At 49.5% G+C, this 13,741-nt stretch overlaps 1 protein-coding gene across 5 annotated transcripts in view; it reads left to right on the top strand.

The window, feature by feature from the left end:
• Positions 1-13,741, top strand: part of SLC12A3 (solute carrier family 12 member 3) — a 48,719-nt gene that overhangs the window by 28,659 nt on the left and 6,319 nt on the right. For all 5 annotated transcript variants that reach the window (XM_010331328.3, XM_010331329.3, XM_010331330.3 and 2 more), the window contains exons 21-25: positions 123-224; positions 1,462-1,573; positions 7,153-7,239; positions 8,678-8,813; positions 10,691-10,758. In XM_010331328.3, coding sequence (XP_010329630.1) covers positions 123-224; positions 1,462-1,573; positions 7,153-7,239; positions 8,678-8,813; positions 10,691-10,758 — 505 coding nt within the window. The remainder of the gene's footprint in view (positions 1-122; positions 225-1,461; positions 1,574-7,152; positions 7,240-8,677; positions 8,814-10,690; positions 10,759-13,741) is intronic.

Below are 13,741 nucleotides of genomic sequence, written 5' to 3'. Positions count from 1 at the left end.
CCTGGTCCATCTGCCAGAGAATCCGCGTTCAGCCTCAGAAGGGGCGTTGGTGGGGCCCTGGGCCAGGCCTGCCCAGATGTGCTGCAGCTGGCTCTGCTCTGACCTGCCCCCACCTCCTGCAGTGGACCCTAAGGCCCTGGTGCGGGAGGAGCAGGCCAGCACTATCTTCCAGTCGGAGCAGGGCAAGAAGACCATCGACATCTACTGGCTCTTTGACGACGGAGGTCAGTTCCCCACTCAGATCAGCCCCTCTGCCTGGGGCGGGGGTCTTCCTTCCCTCTCCTTCCTGGCCTGCTCTCAGAGGGGACGGGGGCTCCTGGGCCCACCAGTGAGCTCAGGGGAGCCTGGAGGGACCCCTCCATCTGGCCTCTAGTTTTTTGGTTATAAAATGGGAAACTGAGGGAAGAGCTGAAATCGCCATGAGCTGGAACCTTCTGACTGGATGGTCCTCAGGGGCACAGGCAGGTGATATAAACAGGGAGATGGGCTGGTGCCCAGGAAAGCTGTAGGAATATTTTTCACTTCACAAGGAAGTATATCATCTCCCATTAAAAAAAAGAAAGTGACTTTCAGCTGTATTGCTCCTACCCTTGGCAGAGTCACAGATAGAAAGAAATGTCTTTGCTCCAATGGAATGAGTTCTATTAATAACTGCTGAAATAGGCTGAGCATTTACTACCTGCCTGACGTGGAATTCCCTACCTAATGCAGTCCCAGGAAGGAGCTGTCACGATTAATCCTGCTCTATACATAAGGAAACTGAGGCACAGGGGATTACGAGGTGATACATGACAGCTGGTTCTAGGTCTTGTGTGGAGAGCGACAGGGAGGGATGAGGGCTCTCCACGCTGGTCAAGTATTCAGTCTTTAAGAACTGCCAATGACCTCGAGTTTTATGTGAAACTGCTCAATTATTAAATGCCAGCTTTTTTTTTTTTTTTTTAAATTCTTTTTGAGACGGAGTCTCGATTTGTCTCCCAGGCTGGAGTGCAATGGCACAATCTCGGCTCACCGCAACCTCTGCCTCCTGGGTTCAAGCAATTCTCCTGCCTCAGCCTCCCGAGTAGCTGGGACTACAGGCATACACCATAAAGCCCAGCTAATTTTTTGTATTTTTAGTAGAGATGGGTTTCACCATGTTTGCCAGGCTAGTCTCGAACTCCTGACCTCAGGTGATCTGCCTGCCTCTGCCTACCAAAGTGCTGGGATTACAGGCATGAGCCATGGCACCCGGCTGCTAGCTTGTTTATTTAAATACGCTGCACAAGCCAAGTCAACCCTACCCCACAGAGTACCATGTGCAACTTGGGTTTAGTCAGGCATGTTCATTATACAGATGGGTCGACTGTGGTCTGGTGAGGAGAGGAAGAGGTTTGCTAATGGCAGAGTCGGGCAGGAACCCACATAGTGCTCTTTCCTGAGTGTACTCTCGTCGTGACTCTTGGGGATTCTCCTTGCCAGGCCTCACCCTCCTCATTCCCTATCTCCTCGGCCGCAAGAAGAGGTGGAGCAAATGCAAGATTCGCGTATTCGTGGGCGGCCAGATTAACAGGATGGACCAGGAGAGAAAGGCGTAAGTAATAGAGGGCTGGCCCGGGGGCTGCAGGGATCACTGCCAGCTTAGCTCCACCTAAGGCTGCCCTCCACCGCTGATCCTCTACCACCACCTCTAGGTGGGTTCTGAGATTGTCCCAAAGCTCAGGGCCAGTTCTCTCCAGGCCACTGCAGTGGGCAGGAGCAGGAGCAGGCTTCTCTCCCTTCCAGAAGTTGTTCTGGTTTCCTGTCTCCTTCAATAAAATGCAGATGCCCTAGGCTTTGGGACGACAGGGAGGGGAGTTAGGTTGTAAAGTCATAAATCTCTGGGTTTGGACAATGAGAAACATAAAAATAAGAAAGAAAAGGGATCTGTCTTTTAGATTTAAAGTAAAAAAAAGACAAGAAAAATTGAAAACAAAAAAAGATAAAAAAAGAACAACAAAAAATAAATCTCCAGGAGGAACCTGTATGAAATGAAGGACGGGCTGGGCACAGTGGCTCACGTCTGTCATCCTAGCACTTTGGGAGGCCAAGGTGAGTGGATCCAGGAGTCCAGGAGTTCGAGACCAGGTGGCAAAACTCTGTCTGCATATTTTAAGTTTTTTTTTTTTTTTTTTTTTTGAGATGGGGTCTCCCTCTGTCGCCCAGACTGGACTACAGTGGCGCAATCTCAGCTCACTGCAACCTCCGCCCCCTGGGTTCAAGCAGTTCTCCTGCCTTAGCCTCCCTAGTGGCTGGGATTAGAGGTGCATGCTACTATGCTCAGATAAATTTTTTTGTATTTTTAGTAGAGATGGAGTTTTGCCATGTTGGCTAGGCTGATCTCTAACTCGTAACCTCAAGTGATCCCCCCACCTCAGCTTCCCAAAGTGCTGGGATGACAGGCATGAGCCTCCGTGCCCAGCCAATATTTTAAATTTTTATATAAATATTTTACATACATTAAAATTTTTAAATATATATAACGTTTTGAAAACAGGAAATGGGGCCGGGCACGGTGGCTCAAGCCTGTAATCCCAGCACTTTGGGAGGCCGAGGCGGGTGGATCACGAGGTCAAGAGATCGAGACCATCCCGGTCAACATGGTGAAACCCCGTCTCTACTAAAAATACAAAAAATTAGCTGGGCATGGTGGTGCGTGCCTGTAATCCCAGCTACTCAGGAGGCTGAGGCAGGAGAATTGCCTGAACCCAGGAGGCGGAGGTTGCGGTGAGCCGAGATGGCGCCATTGCACTCCAGCCTGGGTAACAAGAGCGAAACTCCGCCTCAAAAAAAAAAAAAAAGAAAAAAGAAAACAGGAAATGAAGGATGGAGAACACGCCTCCTCCTGAGAAATGAAGTAGGGGCTGGAATCCTTTAGCACAGCGGTCCCCAACCTTTTTGGTACCAGGGACGGGTTTCGTGGAAGACGATTTTTCTACAGGCTGGGGAAAGAGTAATGGTTTTGGGATGATTCAAGCTCATTACATTATTGTACACTTTATTTCTATTATGATTACATGGTAATATATAATGAAATAGTTATACAACTCACCATAATGTAGAGTCAGTGGGAGCCCTGAGCTTGTTTTCCTGCCATGGGATGGTCCCATCCGGGGGTGATGGGAGTCAGTGACAGATCATTAGGCATTAGATTCTCACAATGAGTACGCACAGCTAGATCCTACAAGAGAGTTCATGGCCTTCTAAGAGTCTAATGCCACTGATGAGCTGACAGTAGTCAGAGCTCAGGTGGTAATGCAGGCAGTGGGGAGCAGCTGTAAATACAGAGGAAGCTTTGTTCACTTCCATGTGCCCAATTCCTAACAGGCCATGGCTGGTACCTGTCAGCAGCCTGGGGATCAGGGCCCTTGCTTTAAGGCAATGTTCCCGATGCATGGCATGCAGGCTCTGGAGAGACAAGAGGTGACTTTAGTGGCCAGGGGATGAGGCAGCAAATGCCACTGAGTCTTTTGATAAGAGGTGGCTTTTAACTCAGCTCCAATTCTGGGGCTGATTTTGCAGAAGGTCCTGGCTTAGCCCTGGCCTGTCCTCCTCTTTGGTAACCTGTGCTCGGCTCCCTGAGCAAGAGGAGCAGGCTAGATGCATGGGCTTAGCAGGCAGTGACATCTGGCCAGAGCAGTGACCCTGGTTCATCTATATGGGTTTTATTGGTTACCTCTTCCTGGCAAGAGGTGCGGGTTTTCTGTTTAAAATTGTGGCATTGGCTGGGTGCAGTGGCTCTGCCTATAAATCCTGGCACTCTGGCAGCAGGCCAAGGTAGGAGATGGCTTGAGGCCAGGAGTTTGAGACCAGACCGGGCAACATAGTGACAGCCTGTCTCTACCAAAAAATAAAAAATATAATAAATAAATAAATAAATAAATAAATAAATAAATAACTGTGAATGGTGGCATGTGCTTATAGTCTTAGCTTACTTGAGGCTGAGGCAGGAGGATCGCTTGGCCCAGATCAAGGCTGCAGTGAGCTATGATTGCACCACTGCACTCTAGCCATGGTGATAGAACAGACCTTGTCTCTGTTTTTTTTTTTTTTTTTTTTTTTTTGAGACGGAGTTTCGCTCTTGTTACCCAGGCTGGAGTGCAATGGCGCGATCTCGGCTCACCGCAACCTCCGCCTCCTGGGCTCAGGCAATTCTCCTGCCTCAGCCTCCTGAGTAGCTGGGATTACAGGCACGTGCCACCACGCCCAGCTAATTTTTTGTATCTTTAGTAGAGACGGGGTTTCACCATGTTGACCAGGATGGTCTCGATCTCTCGACCTCGTGATCCACCCGCCTCAGCCTCCCAAAGTGCTGGGATTACAGGCTTGAGCCACCGCGCCCGGCTGTCTCTGTTTTTTAATAATAATAAAAATAAAGTAAAATGTAAACAAATAAATGAAATCATGACATGAAATCTGCCTTCGAAATGTGTCTAAGTTTGGGCCAGGCATAGTGGCTCATGCCTGTAATCTCAGCACTTTGGGAGGCAGAGGTGGGTGGATCACCTGAGATCAGGCGTTCAAAACCAGCCTGACCAATATGGTGAACCGCCGTCTTTACTAAAAATGCAAAAATTAGCTGGGTGTAGTAGTGTGTGCCTCCAGTCCCAGCTACTTGGGAAGCTGAGACAGGATAATTACTTGAACCTGGGAGGCAGAGGTTGCAGTGAGCCGAGATTGTGCCACTGCAGTCCAGCCTGGGCAACAGAGCAAAACTTCAACTCAAAAAAAAAAAAAAAAAAAAAAAGAAGAAATGTATCTGAGTCAGAATGTGAGTTCATTTAAATAGAAAGGAAGTAAATAGTAAGGCAGGTGGCACACAGGTGTGGAGCTGGCAGGTATCAGCAGGTGGAATTGGGCAGCTGCTGCTTTGAGCAAGGTCAGGTGAGGTGGGAGGTGGCAGGCTGGAGGTCTGCTGAAGGGTACCAACAGATGGGCAGTTTGCCCAAAGTCATGCAATTAATTAGCCAAAGAGAAGAACCCCTGCTTGGTTTCTAATACCCGTTGCAACTATACTGGCTGTGATGCCCCAGGGTCGGGGTAGGAGGGGATTACCTGGCCTACACCTCCCCGTCCTATGCCAGGATGGCCTCCCATGCCCCATTCTCTAGCCAACCACAGTGTGAGTTAAGAGAAACCCATAAATCCCATCTCTTTGTCCTCACCCCCACTGAGAATTTCTTCCCGGAAAACCCCTTTTCAGCAATGCTAAGGAAAGTGTGGCTTGGGAAAAGCAGCATCTGACTACTCTGTGATCTCCAAAAGTAAATAAGCCATGAGACTGCTATGCTGTCTCTACTTCCTGTCCGGGCTCTGAATGGAAGCTGAGTTTAGCAGATTTGGTTTAGCTCAAGGCTACAGCAGCCGGGACTAACGGCATGTCCTTGGTGGGAAGGTTATGAAAACCCCTCCTCTGCCTCCCTCTCTCCCTTCATGGGCCACATCCTTTGCTCTCTACATAACCCTGGAGCAGGTCTGTCCTTACCTAGGCACTGGCCAGGTCTGCCAGCCGCCACTGTCACTGCACACCATTTGAATCTGCCCACGGCTCTGCTTTCACAATTTCACTCCCCAAGGTCAGGGGCCAGCAGCGGCTTGACTGCTCGGCCCCAGCCTCGTCCTCCAGCTTGTCTCCCACTTCTTCCTCTCTCCTAGCACACTCCTGCATCCCAGACAGCTCCTCACTGCCCTGCTCCACCCCCTGCATCCCGACACCTTCCCTCCCTTTAATGTTCCCTACCAGCCAGTCCCATGGTCCCTAACCAAGCTGGCACATCAGAATCACCTGAGGCATTACCCAAAATCAGGTCCTTCCCGGGGGTTCTGACTCAATGGTGGGCAAGGGGGTGGGGGAAGGCCCAGGCAGGTGTATTGTTTTTTGTTTGTTTGTTTGTTTTGAGATGGAATCTTACTCTGTCGCCCATGCGGGAGTGCAATAACACAATCTCAGCTCACTATAACCTCCACCTCCTGAGTTCAGGCAATTCTACCTCAGCCTCCCGAGTAGCTGGAATTATAGGTGTGTGCCACCATGCCCGGCTAATTTTTGTATTTCTAGTAGAGATGGGGTTTTGTCATGTTGGCCAGGCTGGTCTTGAACTCCTGACCTCAGGCGATCTGCCCACCTCAGCCTCCCAAAGTGGCAGGATTATAGGCCTGAGCTACCACGCCCAGCAGGTATATTATTTTGAAGGCTCCTTGGGTGATTTCAGTGTAAACATTCCCCTGCCCCACCTGCTTTGGCCTATAACAATCTTACCCTTCGTTCACCATCCAGCCAGACTGCCACCTCTGTGAAGTCTTCCCTGACTGCTACAAACCACAGGTCAATCCTCTCCATTGACCTTCCCTGTTAATGCAAAGTCAGTACTGTATGGCTTGCTACTCCCGGTTCTGTACCAAGTTTCTTGTGTGTTATCTTTGCTTCCTCAGCCACTCCAGAATTTCCTTTATTCAGCTCTCCTATTCCTTAGAACTTTCCTACTCAAAGTGTTGTCTGTGGACCAGCAGCACTGCATCTCGTGGGAGTGTGTCAGACATGCAGAACCCCAGGCCCCACTCCAGACCCCAAATCAGAATCAGTATGGTAACAAGATCCTCAGCAGATGCACAGACATGTGAAAATTTGGGGTGTGCTAGTACAGAGATGGCCACCAGATACTTGGGAAAGTCTTGTCAATTACTTTTCTGTTTCACTTCTCATCATCTAACCCATTTTATAAGTTTCCTGTCTGCCCCTACCCCCATGTTCTACGAGGGCAGGCTTTCTGTTTTCCTCACTGCTATGTAGTCAGTAGGTGCTCAGTAAAAATTAGTTAAATGAATAAATACATTTTAAAACTCTCAGGCTGGGCTTGGTGGCTCCCACCTATAATCCCAGAACTTCCGGAGGCTGAGGCAGGAAGATAACCTGAGACCAACATGACAAAACCCTGTCTCTACTAACAATACAAAAATTAGCAAAGCATGGTGGTACACACCTGTAATCCCAGCTACTTGGGAGGCTGGGGCACAAGAGCTGAGATTGCACCACTGCATTCCAGCCTGGGAGACAGAGCAAGACTCTGTCTCAAAATAATAATAATAATAAAAATAAATAATAAATAATAATAAACTTCTCCACATTTCCTCCAGGATGATTTCTCTGCTGAGCAAGTTCCGACTGGGATTCCATGAAGTCCACATCCTCCCTGACATCAACCAGAACCCTCGGGCTGAGCAGTAAGTTCTGTGTTGGGGCTTCCAGGTAGAAGGTCCAGCTGTGTGCCTGCAGACCCCTCTGCTGGCTGCCCCCTTTCTCCTTGGTAAGCTAAGAGCAAAGGGCTCTCCCCTGAGCCCTTCCTAGATGTGTCAGAGGGCACAACTTCTGCAGTGGCTGTGGCCGGGACATGTCCCCTCCGTGGGGCTGAGGGTATCACTGGGCAAGGCGGCTACAGCCCCTGATGGTTGTGTTAACACATCCATGCTGGGAGTGGGGAAAAGGTGAGTGACCTGGGCAACAGTCCTTCCTCCTTCCATCTGAGGGCAAGAGCGCAGATTTTTAAGCAAACCCTTCTGTGAATTTGTAGCAATGACCAATGGTACGTGCAGCAGGGATTGCTTGCTTTCAAATGGTGTGACTTCGTCTTCTTAAAATAAGATATTTTCAAACGGGATTTGCATTCTGTCAATCAGTGTGCATGAGGTTTTCCAGGACACTCTCCTCACTAATTACGTTTCCTCCTGACCTCCTAGCTCTAACTTTTCTCTTGCATTTCCCAGCCATAAGGATGTCCCCATCTGGACAGGGAAGGAAATCAGATAAGCAGAAAGGACCCATGTAATAGTGATGGATGCATTGGCACCAACCATTTGTTAGGAGTTGTGCTTGGTGCTGCAGAGGCAGAGATGAGAAATCTGCAGTCCAGTCCTCCAAGCATAGCGGCAGGCTGGCAGAAGCCAAGGCAGTCGCAATGCTGCAGAGACAGACCAGGATGCCAAGGAGAGTAGGGCTGTCTCTGTTGTTGGAAAAGCAAAGCTTTGAGGAAGGTCTTGATGATCAAAAAGAGACGAGGGAGATCTTCCAGGCAGAAGGGACAGCAGGAGCAACATACAGACCTCATCTAGCATCTGATTTTTATTTATTTATTTATTTATTTATTTATTTTTGAGAGAGAGTCTTGCTCTGCCACCCAGACTGGAGTGCTGTGGTGTGATCTCGGCTCACTGCAACCTCTGCCTCCCAGGTTCAAGTGATTCTCCTGCCTCAGCCTCCCAAGTAGCTGGGATTACAGGCACCCGCCACCACACCGGAATACACAAAAATTTATTTCTTAGGCATTTGGGATTGTCCTTACTGCTGTGTCTGATCCCCATTGGCTGGAGCCAGACCTCACAATCTGATTGGCTAATAACTTAAAACTTTTCCAGCTAGGTAGAAGCAATGGAGAGCTGGGACATGCCTGTGAGCACATCCAGCACAGATATCTTGGTTAAAGTATAAGGACATAGACTGTACCACATGCCTATAAGCGTGGCATGTTAAACAGCTACGTAGCATAGGGCTTAAAGTTATTAGCACACTTACAATTTACTCTTTAACAAGAAAGGAAACTTTAAAATGAAACTTTTCTACTCCTCACATCATCTCCGCCAGCCTCACCCACTCTGTCATTCCCAGCACCAAGAGGTTTGAGGACATGATTGCACCCTTCCGCCTGAATGATGGCTTCAAGGACGAGGCCACTGTCAACGAGATTCGGCGGGACTGCCCCTGGAAGATCTCAGATGAGGAGATTACAAAGAACAGAGTCAAGGTGCAGGAGAGGGGCGGCCTTGCCGGGTGGGTGGGGGTGGGAAACACGACACGACACATCACTGGGTCAGGGACAGGTGTCTTGCATGTCCAGAGCTCCCCAGCCCCTCCCCTCGATCCTCCAGCCTGCCTTCCACTCCGGCCCCTGAGCTATCCTCACGCCACAGTCACTCAGGCTGATGGGTAACCCAGCTGTGGAACTCAGTGCTATCCCTTATGTGGGAGCCTGGTCCTTCTGCCCATCTTGAGTGAGCCCTAGCAGTGGGCATGGGCTGCCCGGATCCTCCTCCTTCTCCTCCCCCTTCCTCTATGCTGGGTAGAAGAGATTCCTGAGACTTATGGTGATGACCAAAGTATAGTTGGTCCTGTTAGGCTGGGCATGGTGGCTCACCCCTGTACGTAATCCCAGGACTCTGGAAGGCTGAGGCAGATGGATCAGTTGAGGTCAGGAGTTCAAGACCAGCCTGACCAACAGGGTAAAACCCTGACTCTACTAAAAATACAAAAAAAAAAAAAAATTTAGCTGGGCATGGTGGTGAGCACCTGTAATCCCAGCTCCTCAGGAGGCTGAGGCAGGAGAATTGGTTGAACCTAGGATGGGGAGGTTGCAGTGAGCCGAGATCACACCAGAGCACTCTAGGCTGGGTGACAGAGCAAGACTCCATCTCAAAAAAATTAAAATTTGTCCTGTGGGATACAGCAACCTGACCTTCCCCGCTTAGCCTCTAGACCCTGCCCCTGCCGCAGCTCAGAGCCATGGTGCCCCTTCCTGACAGTACTCCAGGCCTCTAAGGGCTAAGATAGAGTGTGCCTGTAGCCGTGGCCATGTCAAGGTGGGGTGAGCTCTGAAAGGGCAGGGGGTGATCCCACTTCTACCCCCAGTGTCAGTCATTCTTCACCACGAGTGATTTTGCCCCCCTGGGGGACATTTGGCAACCTCTGGAGACATTTTTATTTGTCACAACCGAGAGGTGGGAGTTGCTACCGTCAGGCAGTGAGGAGAGGCCTGGATTGGTGCCAAACATCCTGTGATGTACAAGACACTTCCCACGACAAGGACTCATATGCCCCAGACAACTACAGTGCAAGTCCAGCATCCCTTACCCAGGTTAACTCCCTTCCCCTGGCTCTCCTGGTCTCCAGGATAGGGTGTCCGTCCACAATCAGTTCCTGAGTGTCAAACATTTCTGGATGATTTGAGATAGGCCTTGGATTGGAAGGAGTCTCCCACCCCCAACCCAGTCCCACACAAGATTTGGGGACTTCCCTAATCTGTCAGCCCTGAGACCTTGCCCCAAAGGGCTCATGCAGCCATCTGGGTCTTTGGAAAATGATGAATAAAACCCTGTGTCCAAAGGAGACCCTCCAATATTCTGTTACAGAAGAAGTGGGGTGACCTGTCCCTGCTCCGAGTTCATCTGTCTTTTCTAGAGTATTTTTCGCATACCAGGCCCTCTGCTGGGTGTTTTTGCATAGGTTATCTCATTTGAAACTCTCCAAATTCACCTGGAGAAGGTATCATCATACCCATTTTACAGATGAAGGTCAAAGAGGTGACATGACTTGCTCAAGTTCTCTCTGCTATGAAATATGAGAGCTGCGGTCTGAACCTAGTAAGGTGTTCTCTCCTCCTTCTACCCCAGTGGTTATGGTCATAAAGTCAGACAAGGAAAAAGCATGGAAGGCTTCTTGGAGGAGGTGAGGTTGGTGCTCCATTACTCCAAGGGTCCCCTTCTTCCTGGAGGCAGAAGAGTCAATGAGAATTTAGGGGAGTAATTTATGAATCCAGTTGAAAATGTTAATGAGGCCATGGTTGTGGTGAGGGGTCAAGTGCTCTCGAAGATGTGGGAAGTGACCACTTGGCTTTCTCCTGCTCAGTCCCTTCGGCAGGTGAGGCTGAATGAGATTCTGCTGGATTACTCCCGAGATGCTGCTCTCATCGTCATGTAAGTAGTTCCTGGCTGGTGCGAGGACCAGCCTGTCTGGGGTCAGGTGTCTCAGCTCTGGGAAGGGGCTCAGTGGGGGCACCACAGAGGACCGGAGCCTTTCCCTGGGAAGCAGAAGGGCCAAAACTCCCATAAACATAGCCCTGATGATTCTCAGCACGTGGCTGGGCCCACGTCCGCCCCATACCTGAGCTCCAGCTGGCAGAAGCTGAGGGCCTCACGTGTCCCAGACACCATTGACCGCCTCTTGTCATTGCTTTATTCTGGTGGCTGCCTTTTCCTACCAAATTCCACTTGGCAAAAAGGGAACCCAGCTGTTTCCAGAAGGACATTGATTCCTGGTTGTTTAGGAATCACTTGGCCCTCTTTGGCTATCAGCCATTCCCAACTGATGTTGGTTCCAAGCCTGAGCAACAGTAACGGAGGCCCGCCTCGGCCCTGGCTGTTCCTACTGGACCTGTGTCCAGTTCTGAGCCACCCCTGGAGTGTGTCAGCTAGGGCTGAGTAAGCAGACGGTGGGATGGAAGGTGACAGTTATGCAGTGAGGGTCTCAGGGTGGCTCTGCTCTTTCTGAAGCCTGTAAGAAGAACATGATCAGCCAAGCCCTCAGCTCAGGGGACGAGGGGTCTTTGCCAAGGCAAGTAACTGGCCTCTTGCACATTTCCTGGGGGCCAACCACCTGGGAATCAGACAGAAGGGATCCCTCAGCTCTGGTGATGGGTGACGGAACTCACTCCCAGACCCATCACCATCTGACCCGGACTGCAGATGCCAGGTTCTGCAGGACATCCACAACGTCCATGGGACCTGCTTGTTCATAACCCGAAGCCAGGACCAACTGCAAAATTTGCAAGGCCTAGAACAAAACAAAAATGTGCAGCTCTTTGCTCAGAAAGTATTAAGAAGTTCAAGATCTTCTCTTTCAAAGTAATCTCCCTTACATTCTCACATAGTCTGTATGGAATTTGTTTTAATAAAAATCTCATGGTGGTGGAAAGGAGGAGAGGGCAGGGGTTCAACGGAACTGATCATAGGTTGATCATTGATGTAGAAAGATGATGATGTGGGCCTGAAACTTCAGGCTATCATTTTTCAACGTTCACGTGTTTGAATGTTTCCATAAATCTGCAAAATGCACCCTGCCTTGGAGACCAACCACAAATGCCTCATCAAACTTGGAAGAAGCTCTGGCAAGAAGGTCCCCAAACCTAGCACCGCACACTGTCCTAGAAAGATGTGCTCAGATAGGAGGGCTCCTTCAGCTCTGGTGATACAACCCGTTCCCAGACTTGTCACATCTGACCTGGCCTGCGGATGCCAGGATCTAAGGATGTTGGATTCTTGAGAAGAGACCTCAGAACAAGTCGTCCACTGAGGGTGATAAAAGCAACTCAAACTTATTTTTCCACTACCTCTGTTGCTTAAGTGCTATGTAAGTTGCATACAGCCCTTACTGCTGTGTCTGCAGTACTCTCTTTCAGGAGAGCACCAGCAATGTTTCTTTTAGGTAGCGTAAGTGCCTCTTTAAGAAAATCAAAATGGCAAATGGGTTCAGACTGAAAATGGCCAATGCCTGGCCGGGCGCAGTGGCTCACGTCTGTAATCTCAGTACTGGCCAGGCGCAGTGGCTCAAGCCTGTAATCCCAGCACTTTGGGAGGCCGAGGCGGGTGGATTACGAGGTCAAGAGATTGAGACCATCCTGGTCAACATGGTGAAACCCCGTCTCTACTAAAAATACAAAACATTAGCTGGGCATGGTGGTGCGTGCCTGTAATCCCAGCTACTCAGGAGGCTGAGGCAGGAGAATTGCCTGAACCCAGGAGGCGGGGGTTGCGGTGAGCCGAGATCACGCCACTGCACTCCACCCTGGGTAACAAGAGTGAAACTCCGTCTCAAAAAAAAAAAAAAAATCTCAGTACTTTGGGAGTCTGAGGCAGATGGATCACGAGGTCAGGAGTTCAAGACCAGCCTAACCAACATGGTGAAACCCTCTCTCTACTAAAAGTACAAAAATTAGCCAGGTGTGGTGGCAGTCACCTGTAATCCAAGGTACTCAGGAGGCTGAGGCAGGAGAATCGCTTGAACCCAGGAGGGGGAGGTTGCAGAGATAAGACCATGCCACTACACTGCAGCCTGGGCAACAGAGCGAGACTCTGTCTAAAAAAAAAAAAAGGTCAATGGCTTCTAGCAGATAAGTAGATAAAGCCTGAGGATATGCATCCTCCTAGGTCTCACCAAAGGCTAGAAGCTAAGCAAACAGTTTGGAGACTGACCTGGAGGTTTCTGGACCTCCAGTTCATTTTAAGATGCCCATGAGCGTTTTTCCTCTCTGATTGCCTGAAGATTGACCATGAATTACTCCATAACTATCCAAACTAGGAAGGTCGTGACCAACTGACTACTTCAGAGGAAAGAAATAGCCATCGATGTCCTTCACCCTGGGAAGGCAACGGTACCTAAGATAGAAACTTAGGACAAACCAGCCAAAATGTACAAGACCACACTGGAGATCATCTTTGCATTTGGATTTAGAACTAAGTTTGGTGGTGGCAAGACAACTAGTTTGGCATGATTGACGATTCCTTGGATCATGCAAAGGAAAATGAATCCAAACATAGACTTGCAAGACGTGGCCTGTATGAGAAGAAAAAGACCTCAAGAAAGCAACGAAAGGAACGCAGGAACAGAGTGAAGGAAGTTAGAGGACCATGACGGCCACTGTTGGTGCTGGAGTAAAGGGGCGGCGATGATGTTATCTGTGGCCATTGTGGATATTTTACAAGAAGATTAATAAACTAAAAACTCTCATGTGAAAAAAAGATGGCCAGGAGGCTTCAAAAGGCACCAATACCAGTTACTCTTCATTGGCAGGGTAGAGGTTAAATGTTTACTTCTACCAGTTAGTGGAATTTGGTCACCAGGAGAGTGGTTCAGGCGATTAGAAACATAACCATGGGCTGGGAGCCATGGCTGGTACCTGTA

Source organism: Saimiri boliviensis, chromosome 1 (assembly GCF_048565385.1).
Source record: "Saimiri boliviensis isolate mSaiBol1 chromosome 1, mSaiBol1.pri, whole genome shotgun sequence".
NCBI classification, from domain to species: domain Eukaryota; kingdom Metazoa; phylum Chordata; class Mammalia; order Primates; family Cebidae; genus Saimiri; species Saimiri boliviensis.
The sequence above is the reverse complement of the archived record's forward strand: the minus strand, read 5'-3'. Positions and strand labels throughout refer to the sequence as shown.